This window comes from Haemaphysalis longicornis, unplaced genomic scaffold, assembly GCF_048455015.1.
Source record: "Haemaphysalis longicornis isolate Haplotype H1 unplaced genomic scaffold, Haemaphysalis longicornis Haplotype H1 scaffold_11, whole genome shotgun sequence".
Lineage (NCBI taxonomy): Eukaryota > Metazoa > Arthropoda > Arachnida > Ixodida > Ixodidae > Haemaphysalis > Haemaphysalis longicornis.
In genome coordinates, this window is record NW_027526214.1 from 121,736,465 (window position 1) to 121,751,099 (window position 14,635).

Sequence of the window (14,635 nt, forward strand, 5' to 3'; positions counted from 1 at the left end):
GATCCATTACAATCTGTTGAAAGGGCCTCGACGGGACGGCGATCGGTTGCAGAAAGCCGGCGGGTCTTCTCGGTGGCGTTTTTCGTCGCTGGCAGTCATGGCAGCTCCGGAAGTAGTGGGTGACGTCGGATGCAAGGCGGGGTCAGTAGTACTTCATCTTGATTTTTCTTGTAAGAAGCAGACTCAGTGGGGTGCGGCGGCCTCCTACATTTTATTTAGATAGCGCAGGCCCGGCCAAGAGTGGGAGTGGTGCCTACATGCCGCTGCGCAGGCGCTCGGTCGTGTTCGATGTGGTGGTGCGTGGCACTGCTGACGCCAGGGGCAATGGCACTGCCGCTGCGGATCAACACTCACCCATCATGTATCTGCAGGTGCTGCTTTTTGCCGTCGTGGGCCGGCTGTCGTCTGCATCATCGGATGACCTACGGACTACAGTCATCGAAGATTCTGGCGTGTGCTCGGGTACACCTTTGAGCAGCTTTTACGCGCACCACAGCCCGTTTTTTCGGGCTTCGGATGGTTTGCCGCCAGATCTGGACTTTACCGTGATGGCCGTCCGGCAACATGGTGCAACATCGGCTGACCCACCACTTCAAAAGCGCGCCGTCTGCATCGACACTTCGGGCCACGGCACTGCCGCTGCGGATCAACACTCACCCATCATGTATCTGCAGGTGCTGCTTTTTGCCGTCGTGGGCCGGCTGTCGTCTGCATCATCGGATGACCTACGGACTACAGTCATCGAAGATTCTGGCGTGTGCTCGGGTACACCTTTGAGCAGCTTTTACGCGCACCACAGCCCGTTTTTTCGGGCTTCGGATGGTTTGCCGCCAGATCTGGACTTTACCGTGATGGCCGTCCGGCAACATGGTGCAACATCGGCTGACCCACCCCTTCAAAAGCGCGCCGTCTGCATCGACACTTCGGGCCACGGCACTGCCGCTGCGGATCAACACTCACCCATCATGTATCTGCAGGTTAGTTATTACGACTGTTGTTCCTACCGGGATGATGATGTTTGCCTTTTGGCGGTGTCGTGGCCTTCTGGGTTTTTGAAATTTGCTCGTAGTGCAGCGTTGTTCCTCAGCCGCCTTTTGTTACTTCACGGTGACGTGGAGGAAAACCCCGGAACAATGAATAAGTGCCAGGAAGAAAAATTGAACTTTGTGCTCGATGCTGTGAAGCGCCTAGAAAACAACAACGCTACCTTACTGGAATCCGTAAATAAGGTTTTACTAACACATATGGCTATTCAAAACGATGTAGAACAGCTCAAAACTCGGGTACAGGCTATCGAATCTAAAATGCAAATCAGAGATAACACCGTAACTCTACCGACCCACGACCAAGATTTTTCCGCATTAAAGGACAAAATCGACGACCTGGAAAATCACTCTCGGCGTTCCAATGTCCTTTTCTTTGGCGTAGATGATAAAGAACCATCTGAAACATGGGATGTAACTGAGGGTCTCGTTAGGGAATTTTGCGCGTCAAAGTTAGGCATAACAGTAGATTCCGTTGCCCGAGCTCATAGATTGGGTCGTTTTGTACAGGACAAAAAGAGGCCCATTATAGCCAAGTTCTTTAACGATAGGGAAATTGAAGCAATTTTGAACAAGGGACCTAAAATAAAAAATACGCCCTTCAGCATCTCGCGTGATTACTCGCTGCCCGTTCGCGAAAAGCGCCGCAAACTTGCCCAATTCAAGAAATCAGTGGCGAAGGAGGGAGACCGCTGTCGCATAATATTTACTAAGCTGTTCGTGAATGATGACATCTACGTGTGGGACACTGAAAATGAATGCGCTGTCCGATTAAATTCTCGTGATAACGTACACGCGGCGCTAACCACCGCGAGCGACACGAGTGAATGACGTGGCTCTCCCCCGAGAAATAAGTGTTCTTCGCCACTTGTACCCCGCACCATAGTCAAGCATTTTTCATTCTTGTTTACAAATATCCGTAGTGTTCTTTCAAAAACTGTCCCTCTTTCTTCACTGATAGACTCGTCGTCAGCATCAGTAGTAATATTAACCGAAACATGGCTTAACGACACTGTTAGTGATAACAATATCTTTGTTTGTGCATCTGAATTCAACTTTTTTCGTTGCGATCGAAAGCACCGAAGGGGCGGTGCTGTCCTCCTTGCCGTCAAGAACGATCTTGTTGTTACCCCCATCTCAATATGTTCTTTTCTAGAATGTGCATTTGCTTCCTTGAAGTGCGCTGGTAATCATGTTATAATTGCTGTTTTTTACCGTCCCCCCGTTATGGGTTGCACGTTTTCGGATGAATTTTCCCGTGTTCTGGGCGATATTCATACCCGTTTTCCGAATGCTATTCTTATCATTTTCGGTGATTTTAATTTTCCTGCCATTAATTGGAGTGACCTTACCGTTCCACCAAGTGATGTTGAAGCGCACAAATTTTTGCAGAGTTGCCTTGACTTTTCTTTAACTCAACTAATAAGTTTTCCTACACGCTGCTCAGCAACAAGTTCGAACATCCTCGACCTAATTTTAACAAATGAACCCGATGCTTGCTCGAACATTAATATTTTTGATGGTCTTTCCGACCATGCTATTATTACCGGAAACCTGATTCGCCCACTTGTCGAAAGAATAACAACTAATAAATCGATTAGGTGCTATAACAGAGGTAACTTTGATGGCATAAATAATGAATTATCGGCCTTTTACGAAGAATTCATACATGGTCACCTCCAGCGCACCACTGAAGAAAACTGGTTGCTATTAATAAATAAACTTACTGGTCTCATCAACAACTTCATACCTGTCATCACTGTGAGAACCCGAAGCACGGTTCCATGGTTTACTCAGCAGCTCCGACGGTTGAACAATAAAAAAAACGTTTATATAAACAGGCTGTCCGAACGGATACCTCTAACTCTTGGGCGAAATACAAAAAATGTGATAAAGAATATTAGTCGCTTTAAAATCTACCCGCAGCCGTTTCTTTAACCATGATTTATCATCTATACTTGCAAATAATCCACGCAGATTCTGGCGCGTTGTTAACCCCAAATGTTATCCTGATATAGTCCTAAGCAATAACGATGGCGTTTCCGTTCCCACATTGCAATGCGCAGAGGTCTTAAACCAGGCGTTTTCTTCAGTTTTTACCAGAGAAGACGTTTCATCCGCTCCCATATTGCATAGTATCAACAGCTTAGTCATGCCGGAGATTGTTATCAGTGAGGCGGGTATTCTGTCCCTTTTACAGAAACTGAAAATTTCTTCCACCTCGGATAATATAGGCTTTAATAATAAAATCCTCAAATCTATATCATTCAGCAACACCCCCTTTTTATGCGCTCTCTTTTCACAGTCTTTGTCTACCGGAACTCTACCTGAAGACTGGCTAACAGCTAAAGTCGTCCCCCTCTTCAAATCGGGTGACCATTCCTCACCGCTAAATTACAGGCCCATTTCCTTAACTAGTACCATTTGCAAACTCATGGAGCATATCATACACACTCAAGTCATAAACTATCTGGAACGTCACAATATCATCTTCAATTTTCAGCACGGTTTTCGCAAGGGATTTTTATGCGACACCCAACTTGCCGGTTTTGTTCACGACCTTCATACATCTATGGATGCTGGTTGCCAGGTCGACGCAATTTTCTTAGATTTCGCTAAAGCTTTTGACCGCGTTCCTCACCACAGATTACTACTAAAGCTAGAACAACTTAACATTCATCCTAACGTTCTTGCATGGATAAAAGCTTTTCTTTCCTCCAGGTCTCAATTCACCTCTGCTATGAATGTTTATTCTTCCTCTTTACCGGTAACATCTGGTGTACCCCAAGGAAGTGTTCTTGGTCCTCTACTCTTCCTCGTTTATATTAATGATCTACCAAATTCTTTATCTTCACACGTTCGACTTTTCGCGGACGCCTGTGTAATATACCGTAACATTTCTTCTGATTCGGACCGCTTAGCTTTGCAATCTGACCTTAACAAAATTGTTCATTGGTGTTCAACTTGGCTTATGTCGTTAAATGTTTCTAAAACAAAGTGTATGTCTTTTACTAACGCTGCTACCCGTTTTCCTAGTCAATACTCGTTGAATAATATGACACTTGAGTTAACATCTACTTACAAGTACCTCGGCCTCCACTTTCAATCGGATCTATCATGGCACCATCATATAGAACTCACTCTTGCAGCTGCTAACCGGTCTCTCGGGTTATTGAAACGAAATCTTAAACAGGCTCCATCGCACTTAAAAAAGCTTGCTTTTACCACTTTAATTCGCCCTAAAATAGAATACGCCAGTGCCATTTGGGATCCTCATCAAGCCTACATCGTATCAAATATTGAATCCTTGCAAAACCGTGCTGCTCGTTTCATTTACTCAGATTATTCTTCTTATTCCAGCGCCACTAACTTAAAAAACCGTGCTGAGCTACAGGATTTGGCCCTTCGTCGGAAATATGCGCGCTTATCACTTTTCCACAAACTTTACAATCACCCATCATTACATGACAGTTTCTTTGAACTCCCCTGTTCCATCTTTCCACGCCGTGATCATCCTAACAAAGTTAAGCGCCCGATATCTCGCACACTTCGTTTCGCTCAGTCATTCATCCCGCGCACTATTATTGAGTGGAACAGTTTACCCGCACACATTGCCACCGAGAAAGACTCGGCTAAGTTTTTAGAGCTCATGCGCGCTACGCCGACCAACTAATTTTTTTTTGCTTTTGTTGTTCTGTTTTTGTTCCTCTTTTTTAAACTATTGTATAACGCCATGCAATTGCTGCCCGTATTCATGGTTTGCGTTTTGTTGCAGTTGTTACGTTGCATTGTATCTTGTTGTACTGCTTTTTTTTCTGTTTCTTTTTCCTTATTTTGCTGTTGTAGTGTACACACCATGTGGTATTGGCCCCCCCTATGTAATACCCTCTTCTAGAGGGCCTTTAGGGGTAACCTGAATAAATAAATAAATAAATCATCGCTGATGATGATTGTGGTGCTTATGATCACGACCTTTGGTGTTGTTACAGGGCTCCCCCCTAGCGCGTTGCGCGTTATGAGAAATATGTGAAAACTATGTACAGGTATGTACAACACCAGTGATCGGTAGGATTTGTTCACGGCCAATGTCCTTACACTGTCCTAGTAGGTCCAGGGAGGGCGTCCTGTATGTGCATTTCCCTCGGGGGGTCTTGCCTGGGAGTGGCGCAAATGTCGCAGATGAAAACTAGCGTCGTGCAGGGCGGAAACTGCTAGCAGCGCCCTGAGCCGAGAGTGATGTCAGCGAAAGTTCGAGTGCACTGTCGGAGTCACAAAATCTGCAAAGGAACTGTTATGACACCACGTACGAGAGTTGGGCGATTCCGGTATGCTAACAGCTTTGTCGTGTCGCGGAGCTCGACCAGTTGTGCGGCGCAAGTGGCCCAGTCGCCACCGCGTTCATCCGGGGATGGGCGACTGATGGGCCATTGACCGTCGTGGTGGCTTGAAGTGACGCTGCTTATGTTGTGTGCAGGCACCGGAGTCACTTAGCACAGTGGTGAATAACCTCCGAGCTCGACCGAATTGTTGTCGATGGGGATGGTCGAAAAGTCGCCTCCGCAGAGCTTGAGGCGGTAGCACTGTCGTGGAAGGGTTGGGTTGACGTGGAACGGAGAAGCGGCCGCGAAATGCACTGCGTTCGTGCATTCGCGTGTAGGTGTGACAAATAGAGGCTTCCAGGTTCTGACTCTCTGGAGCCGTCACAGGTTCGTGCGTAGCATGTATTGGGGCGTCTACCATTGCTCGCTCAGGGTCCGCTAGCGCACATGGTTCGGGGTTGTCGGGCAGGTCACACGCGGGAATGGTAGCTGTGTCTAGAATGTTGCGGCGGCTGAGAGTGTCGTGCCTGAAAGAGTCACAGTGTTGCTGTTGCTGTGGCAGGACGGGAGACGCAATGGCATGAGAGCAGATGATAGGTACGTCCATGTGAATCGCTTTCGCGGTTGACTGTACCTGCCGTGTAGTCTGGCACTAAGGGAGCAGCGTTCCGGTGGAGAGGCCATGGGGTGGTGCCACCAGCCGAGGGGGAAGGGAGGTCAGCGCTTCAGCATTGTTTGGCTCACCAGTGCCTTGGCGTGGCGTGGTAGAAGCGGGCGAGGCGGGAGGAGGTGGTCGGTGAGCGCATGCAATGTCGTCGGGTTCAAGTCGGGTCGGTGACGGTGGGGCTGACGTGCTGCAGATGAAGAGCGGGTCGTCGGCCTCGGTGGTGGAGGACGTCGCCGTGCTGGGTGGTACGTAGGGTAGCTTGTGGGGCAGCGTAGTGTGTACAAGCCGTGCGGGTACTTCATGTGCTGCAGGCGGCGGCAAAGTGTGCGTGGGCTGTACAGGTATTTCCTCTGCTGCCGGCCGAACGCGGGTGTCGCTGAAGGCGTAGTGCGTGATCACGGCAGCATGAAGGTAATCGTGGGGGGTGGCTCTCGGCGGTTGTAGGACGAGGACGCGGCGGAGCTCTGGAGGAAGCGTCTCCCAGGTGATGGAGTGCTTCAGAGGCTGTATGCTCACGTGGTTGAGCCAGAGGGCAGCCTCGAACTTGAAGAACCATCCTCTTGGGTAGCGTGGTCCGAATGGCGGTATTGGCGGGTCCCCCCACGTCACCATGTCGGTGGGCCGCTGGCTGGGGAACAGGCGCGGAACTCCCTTTTCACCACTCCTAGGAAACGTCCGGGTCACCATTTGTAGGAAGCAGACTCGGTAGGGTGCGGTGGTCTCCTACATTTTATTTAGAGAGAGTAGGCGCGGCCAGGAGTGGGAGTGGTGCCGACATGATGCCGCGCAGGCGCTCGGTCGCGTTCGATGTGGTGGCGCGTGACACTGCTGACGCCACCTGACAAGCATCACTGATGATGATTATGGTGCTCATGATGATGACCACGGTGTTGCTACATCTCAATGGTGCGAGCTGTGCCGAGATGTGCGGAAGACGGGTCGTCGTGGCACGCTTCCAAAATTTTGTCACGAACATCTGCCGGGATGACAAGACGGTAATTCGCTCTCGTTCCGGGGCTGAAATATTTCACGAAAACGGAGGTTTCAGGGTGAATGCAGGTAAGTTGCGTTTGAAGGCCCTGAGAACGACGACGTTGCATTCTTCCAGGTAGTCGATCATGACGAGTAACTCGGGGTTGGCACTCTGTTGGGCGGCTAGATCGCTCTCAGTCACGACTCCGAAGAACGCGCTGCCTTCATCGGAGTCTTGAGGTTACGGGGGCGCGGGACAGGCAGTCGGCGTCGGAGTGTTTTCTCCCCGATTTATAAACTACTATAACGTCGAATTCTTGCAGGCGCAAGCTCCAGCAACCAAGACGACCATAGAGCTCCTTCAAATTTGCGGCCCACGTTGTCTTGCACAACATTGAACGGTCTTCCATACACGTAAGGGCGAAATTTCGAAATGGCCCATATATTCGCGAGGCACTCTTTCTCAGAGGCTGAGTTATTTCTTTCTTCCTTGGACAGACTACGGCTGGCATAGGTGATTACTTTTTCGAACCCGGTTTGCTTTTATACGAGGATGGCACCCAAGCCTATACCACTGGCGTACGTGCTGATTTCCGTTTCGGTGGTTTGGTCGAAATGCGCGACCAGAGGCGGGCTTTGCAGGCATTGTTGCAGCTCGCAGAATGCTGTTTCTTGGACATTTTCCCAGCAGAAAGGGGTGCTATCTTTCGTCAAGTGGTAGAGTGGCTCTACAATGCGGGCGCAGTTTGCAACGAAGCGCCTGTAGTATGCGCATAGTCCGAGAAATCTCCGCACCCCCTTCTTATCTTTCGGTCTTGGGAAGTTCACTATGGCGGACGTTTTCGCCGTAAGGCCGAATTCCCGCGGCGTTGACGACTTGGCCAAAAAAATTGAGTTGCTCGCACGCAAAGCAGCACTTTTCAGGCTTCAGAGTTTACCCCGACGTACGGATTGCGTCAAGTACAGACTGCAACCTTGCAAGGTGTTCTTCGAAAGTCCGGGAGAATACCACAATATCGTCGAGGTATACGAGGCAGGTGTGCCACTTCAGGCCAGCTAGCACCGTGTCCATGACTCGTTGAAAAGTTGCTGGCGCAGTGCACAACCCAAACGGCATCACCTTGAACTCCTATAGGCCATCGGGCGTTATAATTGCAGTCTTCTCTCGGTCTTTCTCGTGCACTTCAATTTGCCAGTAGCCTCTCTTGAAATCCATCGATGAGAAGTACTTCGCGTGGCAGAGGTGGTCGAGGGCGTCGTCGATTCGGGGGAGGGGGTACACGTCCTTTTTGGTGATTTTGTTCAGTCACCGGTAGTCAACGCAAAACCCTAATGTGCTGTCTTTATTCTTCACCAGTACGACCGGTAGAGCCCAGGGCCTGTTCCATGGCTGTGTAATGTCATCGCTGAGCATTTCGTCCACCTGAGTATGGATGGCTTCCCGCGCGTGTCAAGAGACGTGGTACGGTGACTGTCGGCTGGGTCGGATTCCATCTTCAGTTATTATTTGGTGCTTCACTAGAGGTTTCTGACGTAGTTTTGTGTTCGACGAAAAACACTCTTTGTAGCGATGCAGAAAATCCAATAATTTTTCTTTTCTTGTTGCGGTAAAGCCGAATTCACGTCGAAGTGTTTCGCAAGCTTTAAGGTATCTTCGGGTGGGCGTTCAAAGTCGGCCACCGCGATCACTTAACTTGCTTCCTCCTTTTCTTCGAGGAACGCAATTGCAGCGTCCCTGTTCAAATGCTGGTATTCTTCGCTGAAATTAGTGACCAAAACTTGGGACTGCCGTTGCGTAAAGCGCGCAATGACTCTTGCGATGGAGACACCGCGGTCGAGGAGCAACCTCTGGTCACTCTCTACAATAGCGTCAACATCAGTAACAGCATTATTACAGTAGACGGTGATCATCAAGCTTGCGCGGAGTGGCAGTGTGACATGATCATCGGCGTCCTTAAAGAAACATGGTGTTCGGTGTTTCTTATCTGGCGTCATGGAGTGATCGGAAAAAGTTATGGACTTGGTATGTAGATCAATTATTGCAGCGTCGTCCGTCAAAAAGTCCATATCGAGAATTACGTCGCGGGAGCAGTTACGTAGGATACGCAGGTTACGTTGTGCCCTCTATGGTGACGCTGGATGTGCACTTTCCACTTGGCGTCACGAGGTGACCTCCTGCCGTGCGTATGTGCGAACCATCCCACCTGGTCATAACTTTCTTCAGCTTAGACGCAAATGGCCCGATCATTGCTAAGTAGTCGGCTCCCGTGTCTACGAGAGCGACTACATCAAAGCCGTCGATGGACAGCTGAACGTCGGACGCCGCCCTTCTCGAGTTCCGGATGCGTCGTGGCGTCGTATCTCTGCTTGTACGTGTTGACAGTCGGGCACTATGCGTCGTCGTCTTCGCCGTATTCTGAATGGCAGGTTCGGTCATGTCGGGTACGCGTCGCGGACTTTTGTTGTCGTCGTGTTCCGAAGTCATGTCAGGGTTAGATCGGCTCGTGGGGCTGAGGGTATGTCGTAAATCATGGTCTTCAGCGAGTCGCTGTGTCGTTGGAGGGTTTTCGTTTTTCCGCTGTCCTTTAACTTTACCTCCAGAAGTTGTTAATTTTAGCTTCCCCGGTGGGCTGGGGGGGGGCCTTCCACCTGAGAAGTCAGCAGAGCTGCGGCGCTTTGACGACTAGTACAGGTATGGCGACGGTGAATGGTTGAATCTGGCTGGTCCTCGGTTGGTGTTGGACAGGTAGTCTTCAATCTCAGTAGGGCACTGGACGGATCGGGGGCATGGTGCGTTGACGGATAAGCCTCGCAAACCGAGCCTCTTGTAGGGGCAGTGACAGTAGATATGGTAAGCCTCCCCCCAGTGGTAGCACAGCGGACGATAATCGGGCGTTCGCCACACCACCGTCTTCCTTGGGGCGTGGGTTTGAACCGAAAGTGGTCGGGCCGGTGACAGGGGGTGACGGTTCGGAGCCTCATGAAGGTAGGGCTCAGGTGGGCTATGCCGGCGAACAGCAGCCGTGTAGGACATGGCTTGCGGCTCGCGGGGTGCTTCCGACGTCATTGAGGTTTTCAGCACTTGCTTCACTTCTTCCCTAATCACATCGGTAAGGGAAGCGACTAGCGGCTGCGCGGCTTGGAGAGAAGATTCCGCAGCTCCTCCCTCATTATTGCGCAGATAGTCTCACGTAAACTGTCTGCCGTATTTGGCATGCTGTCAACGTACTTCGCATTGGCCGCGCCAACAAAGTTGCGTTCATACTGCTTAGTCCACATTTCAAGAGCCCTCTCAATTGTGCTGGCTTCGGTCCAAAATTCGGCGACGGTTTTTGGCGGGTTTCGACAAGTCCAGCAAACAATTCCTGCTTCACTCCACGCATTAGTAAGCGTAACTTCTTTTCTTGTGCGATGCAAGGGTCAGCACGCCCGAAGAGTCTCTTCATCTCTTCGACTAAGACAACAACACTTTCGTCAGAGTGTTTTGTCCGCGTCTGCATCAAGACTCTTTTCGGCTCTCTTGTCTGCATCAAGACCCGCTCTTTTCGCACAACCGTGGTGAATGTCGTTAAAAATCGCGTTCGGAAATCGTTCCACGACTCTAGGGAGCGCCCATGGTTTTCGAACCAGATCTTTTCTGAGTCCTCAAGGTCGAAGAACACTTGCCTCAGTGTCTCCGCGTCGTCCCATCGATTCAAGAGTGTGACCCGTTATGTTTGCTCCAACCAGTCTTCGGGGTCCTCCGAAGCTGACCCATGGAATGCTGGGGGCTCCCTTGGTTCCTGAATAACGAGGGCAGGACTGGAAGCGATGGTCATGGTGCCTGCATTGGTCATAGTGGTTTTCACGACGTCTTCTTTTTTCACTTTGTCAGGAAGCTGTCCAAGCTCTGGCTGGAGACCTTGCTGTCAGCGGCTGACACGAGACGGGCTTGCTTGTCAGCTTGACGAGGGCTTAGGTTGCTTGTACCCCGCACCTTCACCAGATGTCACGATGCCAAGGACGACGCAGTTGTCTTGCAGAAGAAAAGAAGTGTATTGGAGCCAACTTGTGCTCCCGTAACAACCCAAAAGAATACCGAGGCAGCGAAGCAGCGGTCAACAAAGTGACTTGCGCAGGCGAGTGTCATCAATCGAATGCCGCAGCGTCTGCTCTACAGGCTTTTATCTTTCGGTGCGAATGTTTATTGAACCGTCGATTCACATCCAGAACATTGTAGATCACATAAGATTATTCTGATCTGGCGACGTTAGGGCGAAAACAGTCTGCTTATCTGAGTGCGATAGCCCGTTCGAAATAAAAATAAAGAATGCAAGACGCGCTTTGCTTGGTACGCAGATAACAGCCAGGCGTGGCCCGGCAGTAAAAATAAACAATAAATGAACAAACCCATACATGGTTCGGAGGAATATTTATTGTTTTGAAGCATTAGTGTTTGAGCTGTTTCAAGTGAGGTATAAAAGAGCGTTTACTAACGAATACTACGCCCTAAAACTTATGTTCTCCTCTGACAGAAATTACTACCTTATTATACAGATACCAGGGTCCACGTGTACCAGCGCTTTCGGGAGAACACAACACAATTACTTTTTCGATGGTTTAATTTAAAACCGTTTGTGTCCGCCCAGCAAGCAAGTTTGTTCACCGCCAGCTGGACTTGGCGTTCACAAATGAAGAAGTTACAAGACTTGGACTTGGCGTTCACAAATGGAGAAGTTACAAGACATTTGATCGTCATCTACATATATAGAACAAGGAATGGTTGGTGCCAATGCCTTCCGGAGCGAGTCCATCTTAACAATGAATTGTGTACACCTCAAGACACCGCCTGAAGGAACGCCATTTTCCTGCACATATACTTTGGAAAGTGCACTGCCATCCCTCACTCGAAAGGTTTTTTTCCGACATGCAGCTAGCGAGGGTGTCCAGCATATTTCCTGAAGCGCCAAATGACTTGAGGTCACTCAAGACGCCGTACCGCCAGGTCGTGTCATAGGCCTTTTCCATATCGAAGAAGTCTGTTATGCAAAACTCATTATGGATGAAGGCATCTTTTACATACGATTCCAACGCAACCATTTGTTAGTTGGTTGACCTCCCGGCCCTGAAGCCAGCCTGGCAGCTGTCGAGAAGAGCATTGTACGCTAAGACGTACAGTCGATAAAATGCTTTTCTATAACAGCGATTTCAACTTCAAGCAGCTACATCCGAAAACTGCCGAAACATACTCGTTCCAAACCTGTCGGAGGCAAAAGCGAAGGGCTAAGACTGCAGAATTCTGCTGTAGTTTTATGCAAATCCCGCACCGGCGGGGCAGGATAAGGCTGAGAGTACGAAAGCTGTGTTATAGACAAGCTTTTTACAGGCTGTACATGAATGAATGAATGAATGACGTTATTTCTCGTAAAGTTTACAAAAGCAGTACGACGGACAATTTCGGAAAAAGTAGCTCGCAGGCAACTTGACGGGCCTAAAAGCCCGATAGACACCAGAGAGCAAGACAGCGGAACGAGAAAAAAAATCAGGAAAGAGAAGAGAAGTAACAATAAAATACAAACAAGAAATCAGCAGTAAAGTGTAATCAAGACATATTTGTCATTGATCATAGTCTCGAACAGGTTACACCATCATCCTCTCAGGGCGATGAGACGATAACTTCTGGGAGAAGAAGGGCCCTTCCCCTCGTTCACAAAGGCCACTACGATGGCCTCCCTTCATGACCTTGAAAGGGGCGCCGAAAGAAATATTTTGTTGTACAGGTGAAGCACGGTTTCAAGTGCGTCTGTGTGTAAGTGTTGTATCATAGGGTATGTAATGTTGTCTGCGCCTGCAGCTGAAGATTTACAAGTACTAAGTGCGATCTTCAGCTCATGCAGTGAGAAGGGGGCGTTGTAAGATAAGGTTGACTTATTACTGTCTCGCAAGGACTCCTTCTCACAGGATGTTTTGTGTTTTATGAAAGTGTTTGTGTAAGGCACTGAACTGGACGCATGTTGGAAGTGTTGTGCGAATGGTCTTCCAGTGTGTCCCCTGTTGTACTAACCAAGAGCAGGCTGTCTGTTGGCCTATTAGTTTTCGCATTCTTGTCCACACTTTGTGTGTGCCAGTGTATGAGTTGATGGAAGTGAGGAAGGTTCGCGAACTCTCCATTTTCGCCTCCCGACGCAACCGCTTCAGAAAAGCCTTTACCCGTTCAAAAGAAATGAGGTTACTTGACGTGGGTACCGGCGACGGACACGCCTTCTTCTCGGCCTCTCGCGCCCGCCCACAGTTCTCATTCCATCACAACCTCCTTTGGTTGCGTGGAGCGCTGGAGGCGTTGGGAATGGACTTTTCGGTGGCGTCGAGGATGTGCGCCGTGATGAGTTGGGCTGCTTCCTCCACGTGTAGGTGTTTTATGGTTGTGTCGTGTAGTTTAGAAGTTTCTGTGAATGTACTCCAGTTTGCTTTTGATTCGTTAAACCTAATATGGGTAGGTGGACTGCATGGGCCTTTACCTATACATGTTTGTGAAATGGGGAAGTTGTCACTACCATATGGGTCAGTTCCCACGCCCCACTCAAGACATGTAAGGAGAATTGCAGAACCAATAGCGGACTCGAGATGTGAGTATGTGTTGTGCCCTATTTTATGGTATGTGGGCTGTTCCTTGTTTAAAAGGTATGCTCCAGAGGATGTAAGAAACTTCCCTGTCAGGCGACTTCGGACATCCGTGCTAGATGAGCCGCAAAGAGTGGGCATTAGGTCACCTGTGATGGTGTATGGTTCGGGAAGCTGGTCAACCAGTGCCTCGAAGTCAGAGCTCGAGAGTGCAAGATCGTAAGGATTGTAAATTGAGCACACTGTTATCAACCTAATAAATAATATTGTGCAGATGGCTACAGCCTCAAGGAAAGTGTACAAAGTGACAGGGTGGCATGCTAAGGATATTCCGGGCGACAATGGCGATACCACCCGAAGAGCTTGTGCAGCCAGCCCTGTCCTTTGTGAATAGCAGGTTCCTATTTAAGAAATTTGTGTGATTGGAATTCAAATGTGCCTCCTGAAGACACATCACACTTGGCAGGTTCGAAAGAAATATCTCATAGACATCATCAAGATTTTTAAGGAGGCCTCTACAGTTCCATTTAAAATTATTTTCTTTTCCCATTACGGAGATCTGAGAAGCTATGTCTGTGCATATGTGTGTTCATGTGTCTTTCGGGGCTGTTACTCTCGTTTTTGACTTTTTGGGCCTTTCTGTTGGCTTGGCCGTCACGAGGCCGCTCATTGCGGTGCGTTGCAGGCAAGAACAGCGCTACGTCCACCTCGTCGTCACACGTCCTGGGGGTGCCCGTCGAAGCGGGGCCCCCGGACTTTGCCCCCCTTCGGGAGCCCTTTGCTTGAGCCGCGAACGCCGAGTGCGGGGGGAGGGGGCGCCAGAAGTGGCACGGGCGGTGCGGTGACGGTAGGAGCCTATGCAAGGCCCCCGGTGTCGATCCCCTCGTCACTTTCCAACACACTGGAAGACGGGGAGGTTAGGGGCGGGAGCGGCACCCGTCCCAACGGAAGTGGTTGGTACCACAATCGCTGCTGCCTCAGCAAGCGGCGTGGTGACGAGTTGGGCTGCCGGTGGCAACACAGCGGGGGGCGAC

General features: G+C 49.7%; 1 protein-coding gene across 1 annotated transcript; it reads left to right on the forward strand.

The window, feature by feature from the left end:
• Positions 1–355: 355 nt before the first annotated feature.
• LOC144160786 (uncharacterized) lies at positions 356–14,387 on the forward strand. Its single transcript, XM_077691950.1, has 3 exons — positions 356–1,283; positions 6,223–6,274; positions 14,287–14,387. The coding sequence occupies exons 1-3, from the start codon at positions 360–362 to the stop codon at positions 14,385–14,387; spliced, it is 1,077 nt and encodes a 358-aa protein (XP_077548076.1). The 5' UTR covers positions 356–359.
• Positions 14,388–14,635: the final 248 nt, after the last annotated feature.

What these genes read in the sequence shown, in the direction of transcription:
- LOC144160786 (XM_077691950.1), top strand. Translation starts at nt 360, where the DNA reads ATGTATCTGCAGGTGCTGCTTTTTGCCGTCGTGGGCCGGCTGTCGTCT. An exon ending in TAGAACAGCTCAAAACTCGG is followed by an intron (nt 1,284 to 6,222) that starts GTACAGGCTATC and finishes GACGTGCTGCAG; the next exon opens with ATGAAGAGCGGGTCGTCGGC. An exon ending in GGACGTCGCCGTGCTGGGTG is followed by an intron (nt 6,275 to 14,286) that starts GTACGTAGGGTA and finishes GGTGCGTTGCAG; the next exon opens with GCAAGAACAGCGCTACGTCC.